The following is a 25,345-nucleotide window of genomic DNA, read 5'->3' as shown; positions in this document are numbered from 1 at the left end:
CAACACTTCAGCATCGCTTAATAGGATTAAATGCTAGGAGTTCCTTTCTTATTTTTTGTAACTAGGCTATTGTTTTGTATATTTTTTTTAACTACTTTACTTTTTTCATTTTATTTTTACTTCATATACTTAATTCACTATCTTTAAAAAAATATTTTGTCTCTAAGTTTTGCTACACATAACAAGAGCTAAGAGCTCATATGGCACTTGTCACGAGGTCAGAAGAGCCAAGAGCTCATTTGGTATGAGCTCTAGCAAAATTCTAAGAATCAATAGATTGATTTAAAAGGCAATAAGAGGCTTAATGCCGGTTGGGATCTAAAATAAGAGCTCTGAGACACGAGGTCCTTCTAAATATCAAAATTCATTAAGATCCGATCACCCACTCGTAAGTTAAAAATACCTCATTTTTTCTAATTTTTCCTCTCCCTTCAGCCCCTCAGATGGTCGAATCGGGGAAAACGACTATCAAGTCAATTTGTACAGGTCCCTGACACACCAACCAATTTTCATCGTCCTAGCAAGTCCAGAAGCACCGAAATCGCCAAAGCACTGGACCCCCTAACTCCCCCAAAGAGAGCCGATCCAGTCCGGATACGTCAGTCACGTATCTACGACATTTGCTTATTCTACCCACCAATTTTCATCCCGATCTCTCCGCTCTAAGCATTTTCCAAGATTTCCGATTTCCCCTCCAACTCCCCCCAATGTCACCAAATTTGGTCGGGATTTATAATAAGAGCTCTAAGACATGAGTTTATTTTAAATATCAAATTTTATTAAGAACCGGTCACCGGTTCTTCAGTTAAAAATACCTCATTTTTTCTAATTTTTCCGAATTAACACCCCCCTCCCACTCCCCCAAAGAGAGTGAATTCAGTCCGGTTATGTCAATCACGTATCTTGTGCTTATTCTTCCCACCAAGTTTCATCTCGATCTCTCCACTCTAAATGTTTTCCAAGATTTCCCGTTTCCCCCTCGAACTGCCCCAATATCTCAGGATACGGTCAGGATTCAAAATAAGAGCTCTGAGACACAAGGTCCTTCTAAATATTACATTTCATTAAGATCCGATCACCCATTCGTACATTAAAAATACCTCTATTTTTTTAATTTTTCCTCTCCCTCCAGCCCCCAGATGGTCGAATCGGGGAAACGACTGTTATCAAGTCAATTTGTGCGGGTCCCTGACAAGTCTACTAATTTTCATCCTAATAGCACGTCCAGAAGCACCGAACTCGCCAAAGCACTGGAAATCAACCAACTCCCCCAAAGAGAATGGACCCGTTCCAATTACGTCAATCACGTATCTAGAACTTGTGCTTATTCTTCCCATCAAGTTTCATCCCGATCTCTTCACTCTAAGCGTTTTCCAAGATTTCCGGTTTCCAAGATTTATGTATCCCCTTCGACCCCCTTTGTACCCGGATCCAATTCGAATTGATAATGGGGCATCTGAGACATAAGATCCTTCTATATATCAAGTTTATTAAGATCCGATCACCCATCCGTAAGATAAAGATACCTGAATTTTCACGTTTTCCAAGAATTTTGGTTTCCCCCTCCAACTCCCCCCAATGTCACCAGATCTGGTTGGGATTTAAAATTAAAGCTCTAAAGCACAAGGTTCTTCTAAATATCAAATTTCATTAAGATCTGATCACCCGTTCGTAAGTTACAAATACCTCATTTTTTTCTAATTTTTCCGAATTATCCCCCTCCCAGCTCCACCAAAGAAAGTGAATCCGGTCCGGTTATGTCAGTCACGTATCTGGGACTTGTGCTTATTCTTCCCACCAAGTTTCATCCTGATCTCTCCGCTTTAAGGGTTTTCCAAGATTTCCGGTCCCCCCGACTCCCTCCAATGGCACTGGATCCGGTCAGGATTTAAAATAAGAGATCTGAGGTACGAGGTCCTTCTAAATATGAAATTTCATTAAGATCCGATCACTCCTTCGTAAGTTAAAAATGCCTCATTGTTTCTAATTTTTCAGAATTAACCCTCCCCCCAACTCCCCCAAAGAGAGCGGATCCGTTCTGGTTATGTCAATCACGTATCTAGGGGTCCTTCTAAATATGAAATTTCATTAAGATCCGACCACTCCTTCGTAAGTTAAAAATGCCTCATTGTTTCTATTTTTTTCAGAATTAACCCTCCCCCCAACTCCCCCAAAGAGAGCGGATCCGTTCTGGTTATGTCAATCACGTATCTAGGACTTGTGCTTATTTGTCCCACCAAGTTTCATCCCGATCCCTCCACTCTAAGCGTTTTCCAAGATTTTAGGTTCCCCCAACTCCCCCCAACGTCACCGGATCCGGTCAGGATTTAAAGTAAGAGCTGTGAGACACGATATCCTTCTAAATATCAAATTTCATTAAGATCCGATCACCCATTCGTTAGTTAAAAATACTTAATTTTTTCAAATTTTTCCGAATTAACCCCCCTCCTCAACTCCCCAAAGAGAGCAAATCCGTTCCGGTTATTTCAATCACGTATCTAGGACTTATGCTTATTTTTCCCACCAAGTTTCATCCCGATTCCTCCAGTGTAAGCGTTTTCCAAGATTTTAGGTCCTCCCCCCAACTCCCCCAATGTCACCAGGTCCGGTCGGGATTTAAAATAAGAGCTCTGAGACAAAATATCCTTCCAAACATCCAATTTCATTAAGATCCGATCACTCCTTCGTAAGTTAAAAATATGAAAAAATCAATTTTTTCAGAATTACCCCCCCCCCTCCAACTCTCCCAAAGAGAGCGTATCCGTTGCGATTATATCAATCACGTATCTAGGACTTGTGCTCATTTTCCCCACCAAGTTTCATCCCGATCCCTCCACTCTAAGCGTTTTCCAAGATTTTAGGTTCCCCCAACTCTCCCCAACGTCACCGGATCCGGTCAGGATTTAAAGTAAGAGCTGTGAGACACGATATCCTTCTAAATATCAAATTTCATTAAGATCCGATCACCCATTCGTTAGTTAAAAATACTTAATTTTTTCAAATTTTTCCGAAATAACCCCCCCTCCCCAACTCCCCAAAGAGAGCAGATCCGTTCCGGTTATTTCAATCACGTATCTAGGACTTATGCTTATTTTTCCCACCAAGTTTCATCCCGATCCCTCCACTCTAAGCGTTTTCCAAGATTTTAGGTCCCCCCAACTCTCCCCAGTATCACCAGATCCGGTCGGGATTTAAAATAAGAGCTCTGAGACACGATATCCTTCCAAACATCAAATTTCATTAAGATCCCATCACCCGTTCGTAAGTTAAAAATACCTCTTTTTTCTAATTTTTCCGATTTAACCGTCCCCCCACTCCCCTCCCCCAGATGGTTGAATCGGGGAAATGACAATTTTTAATTTAATCTGTTCTGGTTCCTGATACGCCTGCCAAGTTTCATCGTCCTAGCTTAACTGTCGACAGACCGACAGAATTTGCGATCGCTATATGTCACTTGGTAGATACCAAGTGCCATAAAAACTACCAACGATGCATCATCGGGCTAGCGTAGGCACCGGTCACATTTTTCAAAAGGGTAAGGATTAAGAAAAAGACCCTTTCTTGTCATAAACGATAATACGAGGATAATACGAGGGGAGTATACCCAAGGAACTTCGACTGAATTTCAAGAATTAAAAATAATCTAATGTCAAGCTTCATATATGCAATTTTATATACGAATCGCTTTGCCCCACGTGGTCACTTTCCTCTGAAGAAGACGCAGTTCCTGAAAATTCCTCTCTGTCATTTTGTATAGAATTGCCAAGGGTGATAATTGAGCTCATATTACGAAAGAAGATATTATACATTTCTTCTACCATCTTTTAATTTCTGTAATGTCTAATGTCTATCATGTCTAATATCTTTAGAAAAGCATTAACACTGACAAATAAAACTCCTGAATGAATAGGGAGAACAAAAAGACCGAGGGAAGATTGTTTTACCCCTCCCTCGAAACAAAATTTTTAGTTGCACCCCCCAAAAAAACACCAAAATAACAACTTTACCCCCCCCCCCCTATGGAACAAAATGTGATAGTGTCAGACAAGCGATGAATGCTTACTCCATTAGCAGGCGTGAAATATCCTAATACCGACTTAGTCTCCAAACATGGAATATACTAACATTATTTTACTTTTAGCCGACCAAAATAATGAACAATTTTAGGTTCCAAACCATGACCCAAGATTAGGAGTATAACTAGATCTAGATCTAGATCTAGCCTGGCTTGTTACTGGGTTTTTAGACCTTTGCTGTATTAATATGTGCGATTAAACGGATTTTCCACAGAGTCACGGATTCTTACTAATTATATGAAGTAGGATTTTTTGGGTTTTTATCAACGGCGTTGTTATTTTGACAAAAAAGTTGCCATATTTTGTCCAGGATTTTACTCAAATACTACCATAACAAATTAGATCATTTCGTTATTTTTGCATACTTACACTTATAGGTTATTCTTTGTTATTGTTTCAGGAAAAGGATTTTTAAAAGCTGTAAATAAAGATGAAATTACAGTTTCCATGACTAAAAGGGGAAGAAACGTCCTTTCATAACACCTTATTTTCCTGTTCCCCTAGAGTTCTCAATCTTCTAAAACAGGTGCCTTCCACGGACATCTATTACAAAATCAGGGAGAAAAAAAAAGGCTTTCTGAAAATGACATGACCAAAGACCTAAGTGTGAAGGGCAAATTTGAAGAAGAACAAAGGATAAAAGCCTTGGGAAAAAGGACATCTGCTCTATTTTAAGCTTAATCTTTTTCCACATTATTCATGAAGGACTAATTTTTGGAAAATACGTCAAAGGGGGACGACTCGAACAGGTACTTGAAACGAAAGTTGAGGGATATTATGATCCCAAAATTGAAAAAAAAAATGAAAACATTGGTCTTTTGGACACGATACCTTATAATTGAATTATTTAGTTAAGTGTATTGAGTTTGGTGCCATAATGGCTTTCTAAATTTAAAATACCAAACCGCTGATTTTTTTAGCAGTGTCGATAATTTTAAACATTCACATAATTTCAAAAGTACAAACGAACAAATTGAAAAGGAAGACTTAGCCCTCCAGATTCCAGTCCTGGGGCATATTGCCTTTTTATGAGGTATGTACACCAGTCTTGATTAAAATTATGTCTTTTTACACTTTTTTTATAATACAAAAGACAAAAGACACTCATCCGCACAGTAAAACATTGATCGTTCAAAGTCCTTAATTAACATACTAACTTCTCCCCTTCCCATTGTTTAACAACGAAGAACTGGCTGATTTAGCTGCTTCTTGTCTTCTATTGTACGACCAGGATTCCAATCCTCATTGTTGATCTGTCAAAATTTGAATAATTATGATTGTGCAGGATAGGGGTGTCAAGGTACATCGCACGTGGGCAAAAAAAACCGCGTAGGTACATTTTCCACGGATTCCATGTTTATGTTAACATATTTCTTAATATGTTTCAACGTGATGTATTGGTTGCAGATTTGCTTCGATGGGGCTCCAAAGTCATTGCGTCCGGAAAAATCTGCGACTTAAATGTATAAATTCTTAATTCACTTTTAGGGTTTTTCTTCTCTCTGAATCATTTGACAACGTAGAAGTGAGACTAATATTTTCACACATTCACAGACATTTATAGTTTGCTTTAGATGGGTGGATCAGATTTTTAAACAGCCAAAATTAACATATGCAGCAACTTGTCGCAGCTCAATGCCACCTAAGGCTAACACAGCTGCACAAAGCTGTATCAGTTCCTTAGCTATTTATATTTGTCTCAGAAGTTTCCATTCCTTGAGTGAAAAACAGCCAAAAGTACTAATAGAGCGAATGTTATCCTACAAAACAAGGGCTAAGAGCTCATATGGCACTTGTGACGAGGCAAGAAGAGCTAAGAACCAAGAGCTCATATGGTATGAGCTCTAACAAAATTCTAAGAATCAATAGATTGATTTAAAAGGAAAATCAGAGGCTTAATGCCGGTCAGGATTTAAAATAAGAGCTCTGAGTCACGATATCCTTCTAAATATCAAAATTCATTAAGATCCGATCACCCACTCGTAAGTTATAAATACGTAATTTTTTAAGTTTTCTTCTCCCTTTAGCCCCCCAGATGGTCGAATCTGGGAAAACGACTTTATCAAGTCAATTTGTGCAGCTCCCTGACACGCCTACCAATTTTCATCGTCCTAGCACGTCCAGAAGCACAAAACTCGCCAAATCACTGAACCCCTCCCCCCAACTCCCCCAAAAAGAGCGAATCCAGTACGGTTACGTCAATCACGTATCAAGGACATCTGCTTATTCTATCCACCAAGCTTCATCCCGATTCCTCCACTCCAAGTTTTTTCCAAGATTTCCCCCTCCAACTCCCCCCAATGTCAAAAGATCTGGCTGGGATTTCAAATAAGAGCTCTGAGACATGAATTCCTTCTAAGTATCAAATTTCATTAAGATCCGATCACCTATTCGTAAGATAAAAATAGCCCAATTTTCACGTTTTCCAAGAATTCCTGTTTCCACCTCCAACTCCCCCGATGTCACAGGATCTGGTCAGAATTTAAAATTAAAGCTTTAAAGCACAAGATCCTTCTAAATATCAAATTTCATTAAGATCTGGTGACCCTTTCGTAAGTTACAAATACCTCATTTTTCCAAATCCCCCCCCTCAACTCCACCAAAGAGCGTGGATCCGGTCCGGTTATGTCAGTCACGTATCTTAGACAGGTTTTTATTCTTCCCATCCAGTTTCATCCTGGTCTCTACGCTTTAAGTATTTTCTAAGATTTCTGGTCCCCCCCCCAACTGCCCCCCCCCCCAATGACGCTGGATCCGGTTGAGATTTAAAATAAGAGATCTGAGTTATGAGGTCCTTCTAAATATGAAGTTTCATGAAGATTCGATCACTCATTCGTAAGTTAAAAATACGTCATTTTTTCTCATTTTTCATAATTAACCCCCCCCCCCCCAATAGATCAGATCCGTTCCAATTATGTAAATCACGTATCTAAGACTTCTGCTTATTTTTCCCACCAAGTTTCATCCCGATCCCTCCAATCTAAGCGTTTTCCATTATTTTAGGTTCCCCCACCCCAAACTCCCCCAATGTCACCAGATCCGGTCGGGATTTAAAATAAGAGCTTTGAGACACGATATCCTTCTAAATATCAAATTTCATTGAGATCCGATCACCCGTTCGTAAGTTAAAAGTACCTCATTTTTTCAAACTTTTCAGGATTAACTCCCCCCCCCAACTAACCCAAAGAGAGCGGATCCATTCCGGTTATGTCAATCATGTATCTAGGACTTGTACTTATTTTTCCCACCAAGTTTCATCCTGATCCCTCCACTCTAAGTGTTTTCCAAGATTTTAGGTTTCCACCTCCCAACCCCCCCCCCCAATGCCACCAGATCCGGTTGGGATTTAACATAAGAGCTCTGAGACACGATATTCTTTTAAATATCAAATTTCGTTAAGATCCAATCACCCGTTCGTAAGTTAAAAATGCCTCATTTTTTCTAATTTTTCAGAATTAACCCCCCCCCCCCAACTACCCCAAGGAGAGCGGATCCGTTCCAGTTATGTCAATCATGTATCCTAAGACTTGTGCTTATTTTTCCCATCAAGTTTCATCCCGATCCCTCCACTCTAAGTGTTTTCCAATATTTTAGGTTTCCCCCTCCTAACTCCCCCCAATGTCACCAGTTCCGGTCGGGATTTAAAATAAGAGCTCTGAGACACGATATCCTTCTAAATATCAAATTTCATTGAGATCCGATCACCCATTCGTAAGTTAAAAATGCCTCATTTTTCTAATTTTCAGAATTACCCCCCCCCCCCAACTACCTCAAAGAGAGCGGATCCGTTCCAGTTATGTCAATCATGTATCTAGGACTTTTGCTTATTTTTCCCGCCAGGTTTCGTCCCGATCCCTCCGCTCTAAGTGTTTTCCAAGATTTTATGTTTCCCCCTCCCAAATCCCCTCCAATGTCACCAGATCCGGTCGGGATTTAAAATAACAGCTCTGAGACATGATATCCTTCCAAAAATCAAATTTAATTAAGATCTGATCAACCGTTCGTAAGTTAAAAATACTTCAAATTTTCTAATTTTTCCGAATTAACGGGCCCCCCACTCCACCCCAGATGGTCAAATCAGGAAAAAGACTATTTCTAATTTAACCTGGTCCGGTCCCTGATGCACCTGCCAAATTTCATTGTCCTAGCTTACCTGGAAGTGCCTAAACTAGCAAATTCGGGGCCGACAGACCGACAGAATTTGCGATTGCTATATGTCACTTGGTTAATACCAAGTGCCATAAAAATTGTGGGAGAAATCGCAAAGAAAATGAGATTTCTCAGCACACCGGTGGCCAATTGGGAACAATAGATGCCTTTTGTTTCCAATAGAGAAAATGGGATTTCTCGGTGGACTGGTGGCCGATCGGGCACATAGATGCCATTTGTTTCAAACAGTTCGTGGTAACGAACTGTAGTAAGGAGCGACCCGGCTCAATAGTAACCAAAACTCTAAAAAATGGAATTTTGATACCAATAGCTACATCAAAAGAATCGCATTTTAATGCTGGTTTTAAATATATAAGTTTCATGAAGTTTAGTCTTACCCATCAAAACTTACGAGCCTGAGAAAATTTGCGTTATTTTAGAAAATAGGGGAAAACGCCCCCTAAAAGTCATAAAATCTTAACGAAAATCACACCATCAGATTCAGCGTATCAGAGAACCCTACTGTAGAAGTTTCGAGCTCCTATCTACAAAAATGTGGAATTTTGCATTTTTTGCCAGAAGGCAGATCACGGATGTGTTTATTTGTTTTTTTGTTTGTTTTTTTGTTTTTTTTCCCCAGGGGTGATCGTATCGACCCAGTTGTCCTAGAATGTTGCAAGAGGGCTCATTCTAACGGAAATGAAAAGTTCTAGTGCCCTTTTTAAGTGACCAAAAAAATTGGAGGGCACCTAGGCCCCCTCCCACGCTAATTATTTTCCCAAAGTCAACGGATCAAAATTCTGAGATAGCCATTTTATTCAACGTAGTCGAAAAACCTTATAACTATGTCTTTGGGGACGAATTACTCCCCCACAGTCCCCGTGGGAGGGGCAACAAGTTACAAACTTTGACCTGTGCTTACATATAGTAATGGTTATTGGGAAGTATACAGGCGTTTTCAGGAGGATTTTTTTGGTTTGGGGGAGGGGTTGAGAAGAGGGGGATATGCTGGGGGAACTTTCCTTCGAGAATTTGTAATGGGAGAAGAAAATTTCCATGAAGGGAGAGCAGGATTTACTAGCATTATTTAAAAAAAAACAATTAAATCATAAAAGTGAAAAAGCTTTTTCAGCTGGAAGTAAGGAACAGCAATAAAACTTAAAACAAACAGAAATTATTACCCATGTGAGGGGCTCACCTCCTTCTAATACCTCGCTCTTTACGCTAAAGTATTTTCAGTAATTTCAACTACTTATTCTACGGCTTTTGTGATTCAGGGGGTCATTCTTAATGAATTGGGATAAAATTTAAGCTTTAGTGTAAAGAGCGAGGTACTGACGATGGGGCGAATCCCCTCATATATGTAATAAAAACATGAGAATACAAAAGTTCTTTACGTAAGCTAATTTATAAGTTACGTAAATCTTTTACCAATAATAAGATTCGTAAAAAATTAAAAGTTCTAGTTGCCTTTTTAATTAACCAAAAAATCGGGGGGCAACTAGGCTTCGTCCCCTGCTCTTTTTTTCTCAAAATCATTCGATCAAAATTATGAGAAAGCCATTGAGCCAAAAAAAAAAATATATGCAAATTTCGTTTTGATTATTCCTCTGCGGAGAGCCAAAATCAAAACATGCATTGATTCAAAAACGTTCAGAAATTAAATAAAAAAAAACAAGTTTTTTTAACTGAAAGTAAGGAGCGACATTAAAACTTAAAACGCACAGAAATTACTTCGTATATGAAAGAGGCTGCTTCCTCATCAACACCCCGCTCTTTACGCTAAAGTTGTTTACTGTTTTAAAAAGAAGAATTGAGAGAAAGAGTCAATCTTTAGCGTAAAGAGCGGGGCGTTGATGAGGAAGCAGCCTCTTTCATATACGAAGTAATTTCTGTGCGTTTTAAGTTTTAATGTCGCTCCTTACTTTCAGTTAAAAAAACTTGTTTTTTTATTTAATCTCCCAAAGAAAGTGAGATTTCTCGGCCGACCGGTGTCAGATTGGGCATATAGATGCCATTTGTTTCCTTTACTTTTTTTATAAGCAATGTTTAAACATTAAGTAATATTATTTACTTGTATGTTATTATTAAGATCGGAATATTTTAAATTGTTTTCTCTTTTTTTTTGTGCTTAACCATAGAAAACAATTTACCACAGAGCAGTGTTGCTTTGCAACGTCAACAACTTGACTAAATAAAATAATCCATAGAAAACTTGATTTAAAGCATAAAACTTTACTGCACTCTATTAAGCTTGAGTATTAATCTTGTATTTTCCGCATCTTTCATTTCTGGTGACTTTTGTTTCTTTAAATGAGTTAGCATTTTTCCTCTTTACTGAGAATGTATTTGTTTGTACTGCTACTAACTCGATTTTATGTTCATTTTTTCAAAATATTCTGCCACAAGCTGAAACCAATTCAAAGGGAGCAAACATCAAAAGAACGAAGGAATTTTAAACATCAAAATGAAATAAATCATGCATATGTTTCTTTTCCATGATGGCTTTATTTTGAATTTCAATTGCTCTGGAGAAATTCGAATGCTAAGAATTTAAGAAAACTCAATTTCTACATAAAGCCACACGAACTTGGAATAACAAACATTTGAATTCAAAGCATAAATTTGAATCTATTGACAAGTTTCTGCTTGGTCAAATTTGAAATAGAAGTTAATGTTACTGGATTAGATTCTCACCAGTAAGAAATAGAAATCTGAAAATGGAACTTTCATCAAATTTTAATCAAAATTATTATCAATTAGGATTTTTAACTAGTAGGGGTTTTTCTTTGTCAAGTGCATTCTAAGTCAAGTGCTTCTAAATGCTTTCAATCATAGAGGATACCTTCCTTCAGGACCGTACCCAGGATTCTTTTTGTAGGGAGGGAGGTATCAAAATAATGTGTAAAAAGGGGTGTACCTCTCATGGACTCGGGATAATATTCTTAAATAAGGCTAGGTCTTAGCTTCAAGCGCGGGGCCGTTAGTTCACCCCTGCGAATGAAGACGGATCGTTTATGCATACTGTTGTATCTTTAAGATGCTTGAAAATGGTGGGAGATATATAGGGTCAGAGAACTCTTGTTACTGACAAATTTAGTCATTGCATCAAGCGTTTACGATTTATTTAAAAGGTGACCAACATCATTTGGTACCGACAAAAAAGGCTGTTTTTGTATTTCGATTTTGTACCCGAAACACTGTTGCAGATGGGGGAATTCGTAGTCACTAGCTCAAAAACTTCGATCTCCGATATTATTAGCAGGATTTCGTATTATTGTTCGGTACCACTATTGTTTGGTATCGACGAAGAAGACCGCGGGGATGTATTCTGTTAAGTGTCTGTACGCTGAACAGACACAGAAGCTGGATGTCTCCCAAGAATTGACTGAGTTATAGGTCACAGCAATAGGTTTGCTGTGACACGCTTTAAAGTTCATTAAGAGAGGTCCTTCACTGATATTGTTATTGGAACCTGCTACAGGCTCAGAGAGGCAGATTGAAACTTTTCTTGAGCATATTTCCGGTAGAATATCGCAGGTTGGGGGATTCATGACTATTAACCATCTAGTTCTAAAACCACACTTCTTATATGGGACATACACAAAACGAAGACTATATAAAAGACAATATAAGACAAAATAGCAACAAGGATAGAGAAAAAAAAACGGAGAAAATATCTTTGCATTACATAGATTCTATGTTTCCTATTTATGATAACCATATAAAAAAGAGTTTCAACACACGTTCCTACTCAGTATAATAAAGCCATAAACCATTGCAGATATCTGTTGTTTAGGCTTTTGAGGAGTTGTAGTGCATACAGAATCAAATCTAATAAAAACTAATTTACAAGTCGGAGGAGTATTCCGAGGGGAGAGCTTCAAGCCAGGTACACCCTTTCTTCACCCAGGGTACCTGCTTTAAACTGTCCTTTGGCCATACAAAACTTGCACTAGACGTTTCAAACTCCAGGTCAGGGGCATCAGTTTGGGGGAGAGACAAGGTGGAATAATGTCTCTTCCCTAGATATTCCTCCCTAGATTTGAAAAAATACCACTTGTGGTATTTTCAATGAAAGAAATTGTAAAAATGACTCATTCGCTGGCCACTTTTACGTACCGTACCTCTTTTAAGATTTGTTTGTTGTTTCTATCCCTTTCTTCTTCGTCTCCTGACATAAAAAGCGAATATGGCCCTAATATAGCTTGTGATGGACTTTTGGAAGTAAATACTGTCCTATCTTAACAGTGTAATCTTATCTTCCAGTTTAAGAACGAGTTATGTTTTCATTCAATTAATATTTACTGTCTTTCATTTATGGTATAGTCTTTTTTACTGAATTTTATGAGAAAAGGCTTAGTGGGAAGGATATTGCTTTTTATGTGTCATATTTCAGAAAAGCGTTTATAATTTATTGTCTTTGACGGACCATGAACTTGGGAATAGTTACTTTTTGGTGTTTGAAGACTTTCATATTGAATATTAAACACGGTAGTAGATAACTTGAATTTCAACTTAAATAAGGCTTCTGAACATTTAGTTATATTTATTAAAAGGATAAAGTTCTGGGAGAAAGGACTATGAAGAAAAATGTCAAAATTAAAACTGATTTGACTACAATGTCCATTGAAAATAATTTCAAGCCATGGTATTTGCGTTTTAAAATATAACAAATGATGCGTCTTGAAAATAAAAAGAGGATTTTTAACGATATTTTGATATTTAGACAATTGGGTCAGCCACAAAAATGTTGACAGACTTATTCCAATCAGGATACCTTTTTGATTGATGCTGTTTAATTTGACATTTTTTCCATGTTTAGTTTCTTGAACTAATATGGGGCAATAAAAGTACTACCAATGATCTTTTAATGATATTAAAAGCAGGTAAGGGTAATAGCAATTTTAGGAAAAGGCGATTCTGATAGTAAATCAGAAACTATCCTTAATGATAGTTCGACTTACAAAAATTTCATAGCCCTAGGATATGCGGCTTACAAAAAAAAAGCTTGAAATAGGCATTCCCCATATACCTATTATATCCGATACTAAATCACCAACAGAAAGGATTTAAAATGGTCTGTAGGTTGACTTAAACCACTATTTTGTTTGTGAAATCATAAATTAAAAATTCAGGCAGATTATTTAAAAACCAATTAAAATATATAAGAATTTCAATGGAGTCCATATTATCCAGTTTTGATGTGCAGTCAATGTACACAAATTTACCATGTGACAAATCTGTTTTCAATTGTGTCTAAAAAACATTTTACGACACAAAAATTTAATAGAGGTGTCATTCGGGGGAGTAGAGATAAAAACCATATTGAATTTAGTTAAAATAGCTAACAAGTACACAAATTATTTCAACTCGGAAATAATTTTTCCTTCAGCTCAGATGCTTACCAGTTGGGAGGGGGAAGGGCTTTAAGTCCGCTTGCAGTAAATTTTTATAGATTCTGTAGAAACATTGACTTTTGATTCATATTTTTTTAAACCAAAATTTTAAGGAAGGCAGATGGATAGTGTTTTATAATTTGGAATTATAAATAATCCGAAATAGAAGGGTTTTAGACCATCTAAATAATTAGGAGGGGGATTTAATATTTAAAACTGAAAGAGAAACGGAAAATAAATTATCGTAGCTGCACAATCGGGTCGAGGACTCCGTAATACTGTTTCAATGCAGTATTACGGGACCATATCGGAAGACTTAGGGGAAACTTAGGGTGACGGAACATAATTTTTCAATCTGCTTCTTATCACTTTGACTGAGAATTACTGTGAACAGAGTTGTGTTTGAGCTGTTACAAAGTTTTAGATGAGTTAGAGCAATTAAAACAATATATATATATATATATATAGGAAATGAGCATAAATAGAGATGAAGGGGAATATCAATTAAATCTAGTTTATAACGACTTAATAAAAAAGCAGAACTTGTTCGTCAGGAAAGGTAATGTGGTCTTCAAAAATACCTACCTAGGTCATGCGTAAGATTTTCTAAATAAAATATTATTTTCCTTTTAATAGAATTCAATACCCGAAAATAGTTCGGACGAGTGACAACACTGGCCATCCTAGCCGAGTTATCAGAGCGCTAGACTTGAAATTCTGATGACAGGGATAGAGTTCTGGTGTCGCTGGTTATTTGGTTTGGGACGGTGATCAATGGTATTAGTCTGTAAGCTCAGTCAGAGCCTACCCAGCTCTTAATGGGTACCTGGAGAAATCTGGAGGAAAACACGGGAAGTGTCGGACGATTTGACCCCAACCACACATTGCATTTCTGTCCGAAGGTAGAAAATCAGGAGATCAGTACCAACGCAACGCAGACCATTGGTCATTATGCGATTTTTTTAAAAAATAATTTGTTACTTTAGTGTTTTGTGCTTTAGTTCAGTATCATATTGGATTTTGTTTAAACGTGAGTTTTTCTGTTGGCTCTTATTTTTTTAAGCGTTTTATTGTTGTTTTTCTTTAAATGCTTTGTTTAAGTAAGTTTTTTTTCTTCTGTTGATAAAGGAATCCGGAAGTGAATCCGAAATATTCGGACTTTTATTATTATTTTTCACATAAAAACTTTTTTCAATTTTTCATTGTCTTATTAAAAATTTTGACCGTTTTTAAAATTTCTTCGTTTCAATTATAAAGGTTTTAGGAGATATAATACGTCTAAGCACCCATAAGCTAATCGTTCGTCCGTTGGCAGAGATAGTAATCGTAAATCTGTAAATAGTATATATTGATATCTAAAAAAAAACATATTGCCATCTAAGCTGGGTTATTAAACGACACTGTTTTGATTCAAAAAGAAACAAAAACTTAATATCTGAACGAACCAGGAAAATAAAACATTTTCATCTTAAAAGTAATTGAATGGCGAATCCTTTTGAAATTTTGGCTCTGAAGGCAAAATAAAATAAACATAGCTACTGACAGTTGGGTTCTATGGTACTTGTCATTTCTTGGCACCAGCAATGGGGGATAGTGGCTCTTTTGCTTCCCCTTCGAGATTTTTCGGCCCCACTAGATTTGAAACAAATATCTGTGTTTGTTATTTTCATCGAAAAATACTATTTTTGGATACCATTGGAAAAAAATAAAAAACATTATTCCCCGCTCCTTGTTTGAAGAAGGGGGGAGTACAGCCCTCTTGAGTTTTGTTTTAATGATGTACTGGCTAGAAACGTAACCTTTTCAGAAAAATGCAGAATTTCCTTTAGTTCCATTCTTCTTCCCTCCATGGAAAATCCTTGACTCTAAGCTTTTTTTAGATATCCTAAAGAACGAAGAAGTATTAGGGACATATAGAAGGAAATATCTGGTTTAAAGTCATCTATTGCCTTCGGATTCTGAGAAAATGGCATTTTACACTTTTGTGCTGACAACATGAAAGCATTTGTGGCATTTACTTTAATCTTCACCTGTAATGGACTCAACCTTTTCTCTTCAGATGTAGCTTGTCCCGATCAATGTATTTGTCTCTCCTCAACGCATGTAAGTGAGACAATTTTTGTTCACAATAATGTAAACACTTAAGGCCCATTCATATTAGAGATTTAACTGTTCTTGGGAATTAGATAGAACTAATTTAAGTCAATCAGCTTTTTTCATAAGAAAATTTCAGCAAATCAGAAAATTCTGTAAAATCTGGTTGGCTTAAATTAGCAATAGCTAAGTCCTGGCATTAGTAAAATATTCAGGCAATACTTTCTAAATAAAATAATTTTGATGACAATATATGCATATTGAATTTTTTTATGCTGATTCAAAACGTTTAAAATTCATTAAGCTCAAAGTTATTTCTCAAAACTAATTAGAGGAAGAAAATTTGCGTCGTTGTTGAAAGGAGTTGATTTTATTGAAATTCAACATGTCAAAACCTCCGCAAGAACCCTAGACGGAGGCTTCAAGCTTATATTTACAAAAATTCAAAAATTCATATTCTTCTCGAGAAGAACAGTCTCACGTGACAGTCTATAGGTTCGTTTTCGTTTATTTTTATTTACTTATTTATTTTTATTTCACCACCTGGCAACATATAGAACCAACGGTTGTAGATTATCCAGAGAGAGATGGATAGAAGAGCAATTTAAAGTTCTAGTGCCCTTGTTAAGTAACAAAAGTAATCGTGCTGCTGCAGAGGGCCGGCTTTACTTTCTCGTGATCATATAAGCTAGTGGTTGAAGAATGTCTGAAGAGAGATCATTTTAAAAAAAAGATTTTGTCTGTTGTACTTTTTAAGTAACAAAACAGGCGACTATGTGCCGAATTCTACCAATTTTTGCTCACTCTTCGGCTGACTATACTTTAGACCCTTAACTTAACAAAAAAAAAAAATTCTTCATATGAATGTCGTCACTTTCATTTACGTTTAAAGAGCAATGTTTCTGATAAGATATTGTTTCAATTTGTTTCAATTGTTTCTTGTTTCAATTATCTACCATTAAAGACATCACGATTTGTCCCTTCTTTTCTGAAATTTCTTAGTTAAATTTCGTTTTCTGGGTTTCATGTTTCGTGCCAAACTAATTGTTAATGATAATAGACAATCACTGGAAATAGGACTAGCATAAAAAAAGATCATATCCTTCATACATTCCAGATTTGAAGTCTTAATAAGTTAGAATTAGATTCTTATTTTTCTTGCAAAATAATTTTAAAGAAAATTATGGATCATATTTCACCAGATTTTCATTTTTAACGAGCTTTCGTCATGTGTTTACAGAAAATAAATAATGGAGCCCTAATTAACAAGCTGGCAAACTACGCCTCTCTAAGAAAGAAAACAAGGATACATAAATATAGCTTGTCTCTATTAAAAAAACTTTATTCACATTTTGGTAAAGGGATACCAAAAGACAACAATAACTAAAGAAAGAAAACACATTATTCTATTTTAATTCAAGAGTTGTTTTATCCGAGCTGTTTCTTATCTGTTTCGGGAATAGATAACAAGATCTCAGGTGAGGTAGAAGTTTGACATTTCATTGGGGAACTGTATTACCCAGGCTAGCATAAATAAGGGCATATTTTTATTTCAAACTAGCTGTTGGGGTGGCGCTTCGCGCCACCCCAACACCTAGTTGGTGGGGCGCTTCGCGCCCCTCAAGCCCCCCCGCGCGCGTAAGTCGTTACGCGCATTATTAGTTACGTGCCATTGTAGTTGTGTCCCTGTGTCCCACCTGTGAATATAGATAGATTTATATATGTGTTTCAAACTACGTAAAACTTGCGAATATACAACATTCTTGGCTTTCCCATTGTCTGTGCATATACAAAGCCTTATGTACTAATAATGACGTCATATGCAAACGCTCTTTTTACAAACAAACAAACATGCATACACACAACTCGTTTTTATATAGATAGATAGATAGATAGATACAATACAAATTAACTGCGTAAAACTTGCGAATATACAACATTCTTCGCTGTCAAATTGTCGCTACATATAAATAGATTGTCAGGTTTACCGACCCTCGAACATGCAACGTACAGTTGTCCATGGGAAAAACAATCAGTATTAAGATCTATACCACATTTTTCTAATGATTGACCTTGAGCTTTGTTAATGGTGATTGCAAATGCTAATCGAATTGGGAATTGCAATCTTTTAAATTGAAAAGGCAGATCCGTTGGAATCATGGGAATGCGAGGAATAAGAACAGCCTCACCCTCAAAAGGCCCTGTCAAGATTGTGGCCTCTATTAGGTTTTCCATTGTTTTTTTTTACGGCAAGTCGCGTGCCATTGCAAAGCTTTGGTGGGTTGATATTTCTTAAAAGTATTATTGGTACGCCTATTTTTAGTTGTAGCACATGTGGTGGAAACCCTGAAAGATCTATGGAATTTAAAAATTCAGATGGATAATTAACCGCTTCATTTGGTTCCAAAACTGTGTCGACTGACTTGTAGAGGACTGCCTGGTCTCGAATCTTGGTCAAAACAATATTGTTGATTTCGTGGACGTCTATATTTTTGGGTGCGAGAATCACATCATCAATTTCGTTCAAAGTAATTTTTTATGTAGCCAGATTAGTATATGTGCGTGTGGCAAACCTCGTTTTTGCCATTCCACTGAGTACATCCAGCATCGCACTGACCCAAACACTTAAAGTTTTACTATGTAGTTTATCAGTGATTTCAACTTTTGCCGGAAGACACGGGCCGTAATGTCATGCCTATGAACCGCCGATTGGCCTTGAAGTAAAAGCTGCAGTATCTCGTCCCAAGATTGATTACATGTAAATGTAATAAATAAATCTGGACGACCATAGAGACGAACATACGCAATAGCATCTTGAGCATATTCATGCATATGACGGGGACTGCCAGCATATGACAAAGGTAAAATTGTTAATCTTCCAACGTTTCTGGTATTACCGTCATTTATAACTGCATCTCGCAAATGAATGTATTGTTCAGAGCGGAGCTTGGTCTGATTCGGGCGGATATATAGCAAACGTTCTGATTCAATTTTAGCATACATATCAACGACAAATTGGTGAAACAATTCACGGCATTTTAAAATATAATTTTCTTCATCCTGCCGAATCATTAGTCTATAGGAATAATAATGCATTTCACTGCATTTCTTATTCATTTCTTTGTTAGTGGCTGGATTCATCAATTTAATATTAAAGTGATAGCCGTCGGCTCCATCCCAAAAAATGATAGGATATTGTAGGGCATCGTAGCATCGATGAGTTTCAGCAATTCTTAACAACTGAGCGTTTCGCTTATGAAGAATAATATCTCGAGGTAAAAACTGATCACCGACCATAACGATTGCCACTTCGTCGATAGTTGAAGCATTGTATCTACGCACATGTTGGCCAGGAGGCGTTTTGTCAGCGGAAATAACAATTTTATGCGTCTCAGTAGGCATCAAATCGATGGCTGTTTTGAACAGACGCACTAAATTATTATTTTCGTGGAAAAGATGTTGCAATTGGGAAACGATTGTCCTTTCCAACTTGGGAGAAATTTCGCAACGTGCATTCAATTCAGAATTTCTATCACTGATGAAGTACAATTGTAAAAATTTATGATTCTCGCCTGAGAATGGTAGAAGGGACCCTGCTCTATGATAAATTTGCCCTTTTACTTTGAAAGTTGACATAAATTGATCTGGATTTTCGATTTGGGCTCCAAACGACGTCATTTGGAAACATGAGTTGTATTTTCTGATTTTTGACAAAAAACGCTTAGATTCTGACGTAGTTCCAGTAAGGAAAGTCTTCAATGGCTCTGGTGGTGCAGCCAATAGAGGAAGTTTAACTTTTCCTGAGGCGCAACACATTCCCATTGTTTCACCATTGAATTTCAAGGCCTTGCAATAGGGACAAATTTTAGACATTGTCCCGATTTGAACACATCTACTCAAGCTATAATCATCGACTGGGCTGTACCTGAATGCCAGGCGATAACTTTCAGGTTGCTCTGATTCCTCGGCACGCTTTCTTTTCTTACTTTCTCTATCAGCAGCAAGCCTGATTTCTTGCTGTTCTTGTGATTCCTCGGCACGCTTTCTTTTCTTACTTTCTCTACCAGCAGCAAGCCTGATTTCTTGCTGTTCTTGTGATTCCTCGGCACGCCTTCTTTTTTCACTTTCTCTTTTAGCAGCAAGTCTGCTTTCGCGTTGCTCTGGTAGTTCCTCGGCACGCTTTCTTTTCTGACTTTCTCTATCAGCAGCAAGTTTTTTGGCATAGACTCTTTGAGCATCTTCATCGGCTTTTGCCATTGTAAGTTCATCAGTCATTGTAAACTTAAACATTAATAGATTTCTACGTGAACATATAAGTCTTAAATATCTTGAATGACGTCACCGTCATAGCAAAAATGACGACAACTAACTTCATGACGTCAGTCGACACAGAAACATGACGTCACCTGATCCACAGACAGACAACTTATTTTTATATATATAGATAGGCTGTTTTCGCAAAGGCAAGAAAAATAGCACCAGCAATAGAATGCTATAATGTTGTTAGTGCTATAATTAGATTATAATCATTACGGTATTTTGTCTTAAGTACCCATTAAGACAAAAACTGTTCACATGTTAGTAAGACGATTAACCTTCAATGGTGTTAAAATTAAAAATCGTCATCTAGTAATTTCCAAGTCAAATTACGTAGCATGATGATACTTGCCGACTAAAAATTCGAATAGATGAAGCTCTAGGAGAAGAACATCCGAAGAGGAGAGGATGCCATGGCTAAATTTCTACACTAAGGTTAATATTTCAGATTTTTCTAGATTCTCAGAACCCTGAGTTCCATAGATCATAACAAGCTTTGACTGGCCCAATGAAAAAACTTTGGGGAGGGCCATATCCTTATATAGTATTCCAGATAAGTATGTCAAAGTGATAGGTGCTATGTCAGTGTTTGACTTACTTGTTATAATTTGTCATGACTGCAAAGCTAATTCAAGCGTAAGACTATTATTTTTTCACCTCTTGATTCCCGTTGATTTCTCCTGGAAAAAATAGTTTAACTTTCGTTTTAAGTTCCGTTTTAATTCTAAACGGGATTAGAAGTTCTGTTTTAATTGTTTATCAAACAGTTCGTGTTAACGAACTGTAGTAAGGAGCGACCCGGCTCAATAGTAGCCGAAACTCTAAAAAACGGAGTTTTGATACCAATAGATACATCAAAATAATTGCATTTTAATGTTGATTTTAAATATGTAAGTTTTATCAAGTTTAGTCAAACCTATCAAAAGTTACGAGCTTGAAAATATTTGTCTTATTTTAGAAAGTAGGGGGAAACATCCTCTAAAAGTCGTAGAATATTAACGAAAATCACCTCATCAGATTCAGCGTGTCAGAGAACCCTACTACAGAAGTTTCAAGCTTCTATCAACAAAAACGTGGAATTTTGTATTTATTGCCAGAAGACAAATCACGGATGTTTTTTTTTTTTTTTCAGGGGTGATCGTATCGACCCAGTTTTTCTAGAATATCACAAGAGGGCTTATTCTGATTGAAATTGAAAGTTCTAGTGCCCTTTTTAAGTGACCAAAAAATTGGAGGGCACCTAGTCCCCCTCCCACGCACATTTCCCCCCAAAGTCACCAGATCAAAATTTTGAGATAGCCATTCTGTTCAGCTTAGTCGAAAACTCAATAAATATGTCTTTGGGGATGATTTATCCCCTCCCCCAGTCCCTGGGTGAGGGGCTTCAAGTTACATACTTTAACCATTGTTTACATATAGCAATATATAAACTTTTTAATATTTTTTACGAAAGCTTTTATTTGTAATATATATATATATATATATATATATATATATATATATATATATATATATATATATATATATATATATATATATATATATATATATACATAACTTACGAATTAACTTACGTAACGAACTTCTATATTTGTATATTTTTATTACGTATATGAGGGGGTTCGCCCTCTCGTCAAAGCTTTACAGTAAAGCTTGAATTTGTCCCAATTCTTTATGAATGACGCCTGAAACACAAATGTCGCAGAATAAATAGTTAAAATTACTAAAAATACGTTAGCGTAAAGCAAGGTATTTTGGAGGAGACGAATCCCCTTATATACATAATATTTTCTGTTCGTTTTAAGTTTTAATACTCCTCCTTACTTCCAGTTGAAATTTTTTTTTTTATTTATTATCTCATTGTTTTTTTTAAATAATACTAGAAAATCCTGTGCCCCCTTCATGGAAACTCTCTTCCCTCATGATAAATTCCTCCATGGAAAGATCCTCCCACGTAACCCCCTCCCCCTGCGCACCCCCACCCCAATACGAAAAAGTCCTCCTAAAAACGTCTGTACACTTCCCAATAACTATTACTAAATGCAAATAATGGTCAAAGTTTGTAACTTGCAGTCCCTCCCCAGGGGACTTCGGGGGATTAAGTCGTCCCCAAAGACATAGTTATTAGTTTTTTGACTATGCTGAACAAAATGGCTATCTCAAAATTTTGATCCGGTGACTTCGGGAAAAAATGAGCGTGGAAGGGGGCCTAGATGTCACCTAAAAAGGGCACTAGAACTTTTAATTTCCGTTAGAATGAGCCATCTCGTGACATTCTAGGACCGCTGGGTCGATACGATCGATACCTGGAAAAAAAACCAAAAACAAACAAACAAATAAACACGCATCCGTGATCTGTCTTCTGGCAAAAAACTACAAAATTCCACATTTTATAGATAGGAGCTTGACACTTCTATAGTAGGGTTATCTAATACGCTGGATCTGCTGGTGTGATTTTCGTCAAGATTCTATGACTTTTAGGGGGTGTTTTACCCCTATTTTCTAAAATAAGGCAAATTTTCTCAGGCTTGTAACTTTTGATGGTAAGACTAAACTTGATGAAACTTATATATATAAAATCAGCATTAAAATGTATTTCCTTTGATGTAACTATTGGTATCAAAATTCCATTTTTTACAGTTTCGGTTACTATTAAACCAGGTCCCTCCTTACCACAGTTCGTTACCACGACGAACTGTTTGAAAGTAGATACAAAAGTCAGGATATTACGACCCCATATACAGCGATCGTCATCAGCAGAAATACTAAAGCATTACAATTAAAACTTGCCTATTTATGCACAATAAAATAATAACTTCTGACTCACTCACTATATTTGTCTGAGAGAGATCAATAACTGGGTTCATTCAAAGTCTAGAGTTGTAAATTTTCTTATTTAATATTGCCTAAATGTAAATTGAATTTCTAATGAAGGTGGCAAAACTGGAACAACTGGTGGCAAGACTGGTGGTGAAACTAGAAGAGATTACCCTTTTGACTTGTAAGGTCTATTCTATTATATCTCTGTTTTCCCTAAATAGATTAATTGTATTAATGTATGAAGTAAATTCTTTGCTCTCAATATCTGTGATAGCTTCTTTGAAATATAAAATATTATATTGTTTATTTTAACTTACCTTTCTGGGCCCCAGTTTGTGCTTTGAACCCATTTCTGAAGGTTCCATTCACATGGAAAAACCATTATCAATTTTGTCAGGAGTTACTGCTTTTGATGGAGGAAAAGGCTGGAAACACGAGTTTCAAAATCCCTCCTAAGACCTTAATTTATACTGTAGATCCATTCCTTGGAGCTTCTTTCATATACCGTACCGCAAAAGCTTTCCTAATAAGCGAAAAGCCATGGTACTCTCCTTTTATTAGATTTAAATTCTAAAAACAAGCTTTTTTTTAACCAAAAGTAAGGAGCAACAATAAAACTCAAAAAGAACAGAAACTATTCTATATATAAGGATGGGGGCTGCCTCTTTCTAACCCTTTCTCTTCATGCTGAAGTCTTAAAGTTCTTTAAAAATACTTCTCGTTCAAATTCAACGGCACTTGTGTTTTGGGAGACGTTCTTAACACATTGTGACAAAAAGTCAGACTTAGGTGAAAAGAGGGAGGGGGATGAGAAAGGGGCAACTCTCCTTATGCACGAATAATTTCTATTGGTTTTAAGTATTATCGCTGCTCCTTACTTTTAGTTGAAAACTTGTTTCTTTTGTATTAAATTTTTGACAGGTTTTTTTCCGATAATACCAGCAAAACTCTCCTCTGTTGTGTAAAATCTCCCCAGAAACCCCCCTCCCCACGGATCCCTATGAAAAATCCCTCTCCACCAAAATCCCCCTCTGAAGAATTTCCGTATGTTTCCCAATAAAAAAATCCTTACTATGATTTTAGCTGGGGGGGGGGCTTGTAAGGCCTATGGCCCGATTATTTTCGTAGTCATCTCTATGGCCTTTCTTGTAGAGTGGTACAATGACCACCTTCGCCCACGTTTTTGGGTAATGAAAGTGAAATGAAAGGTAATGAAACCTGGAAAGTGAACCCAACTTTGAGTGGTTTGGCAGGAATACCATCAGGTCCTCGAGCTTTATTGTTCTCGAGCCCGCAATTGGCTTCTTTTACCTCGCTTAGTAAAGACAGGGGACTGGAGTTATATTTCAGCTTGAGAAAACCGGATAGCACAGTAGGGTTGCAGGTAAGTACAGGATACAACATGTCTTCAAAGGGGCTTTTTTATCTTTCTTTAATGGCCTTACTAACAGTCAGGGGCCTACCAACCTTTTCCAGGACTTTTGTGGCGGCGGCAGATTTTTTCGTGAAGAATTCGTTGACTGTTATATGTATACTTTGGGTTTTTCCTGATTTAACATCATTTTTGCAGGATTCGCACTTCTCCTATGTGTAGTCTCTCAGGGCTATCAGGATATTTTTGTTTACAATCCTTTCTATCCGCTTATTTGTGTCCCTGTCTCCCAGTTCCCAGTCCTCTTTGTCGCAAACCTCTCGATTTTGGTAACATAGATCGACTATTTCATCTTTGATCCAACGCTTTTCTGTTTTAGGTTTCTGATCCAAGATTTTCTTGGCTATATCAAGGAGTGCTATGTTCAACTTCTCGACTAGGGCATCTATGATGTCAGAGGCTATGTTTGACTGCAGCAGACTTTCTTCTAGTGACTGCAGACAAGCAATTCCTGTTGTAGGCTCTTTCAGTTTATCGGTTTGGAGGTTTGGAATCTTATTTTTCGAGAAAGGAAGGGTTTTGAGTTGGAATTATGTCAATAAACCCATCACAAAGACATAATCTGAATCGAAGTCTTTTCCAGGCAGGGTGATGGTACTGGTGAGGTCTTAAGGCCCAATCTGCCTGAAACATCCCGGTAGAGCTTTGTTGCTTCTCCGACAATTGCATTGTAATCACACACTACTATCAAAAGACCTTTCTTTGGGATTTCAAATAGTTCGTGGTAACAAACTGTAAGTAAGGAGCGACCCGGCTCAAGAGTAACCGAAACTCCAAAAAATGGAATTTTGATATCAATAGATACATCAAAAGAATTAAATTTTTATGCTGATTGCAAATATATAAGGTTTATCAAGTTTAGTCTTATCAATCAAAAGTTACGAGCCTGAGGAAATTTGCCTTATTTTCAAAAAAAGGAAAAAACACCCTCTAAGAGTGATAAATCATAGTGAAAATTACACCATCAGATTCAGCGTATCAGACAACTCTACTGTAGAAGTTTCAAGCTCCTATCCGCAAAAATGAGGAATTTGTATATATTTTTTTTTTTTTTTTGC

The 25,345-nt window shown here is 36.9% G+C and overlaps 1 protein-coding gene across 5 annotated transcripts in view; it reads left to right on the top strand.

Moving 5' to 3' along the window:
- The window catches only part of LOC136041754 (leucine-rich repeat-containing protein 70-like), an 88,501-nt gene that overhangs the window by 7,303 nt on the left and 55,853 nt on the right, over nucleotides 1–25,345 (top strand). For 4 of the 5 annotated variants that reach the window (XM_065726531.1, XM_065726515.1, XM_065726520.1 and 1 more), the window contains exon 2: nucleotides 15,505–15,727. In XM_065726531.1, coding sequence (XP_065582603.1) covers nucleotides 15,620–15,727 — 108 coding nt within the window. In that variant the 5' untranslated portion in view covers nucleotides 15,505–15,619. Of the gene's footprint in view, nucleotides 1–14,368; nucleotides 14,527–15,504; nucleotides 15,728–25,345 lie in introns of those variants that run through there. The other variant, XM_065726525.1, reaches the window with a different exon arrangement.

The sequence above is a fragment of the Artemia franciscana genome, chromosome 2 (genome assembly GCF_032884065.1).
Source record: "Artemia franciscana chromosome 2, ASM3288406v1, whole genome shotgun sequence".
Taxonomy (NCBI): Eukaryota; Metazoa; Arthropoda; class Branchiopoda; order Anostraca; family Artemiidae; genus Artemia; species Artemia franciscana.
This window is presented reverse-complemented; position numbering and strand designations above follow the sequence as displayed.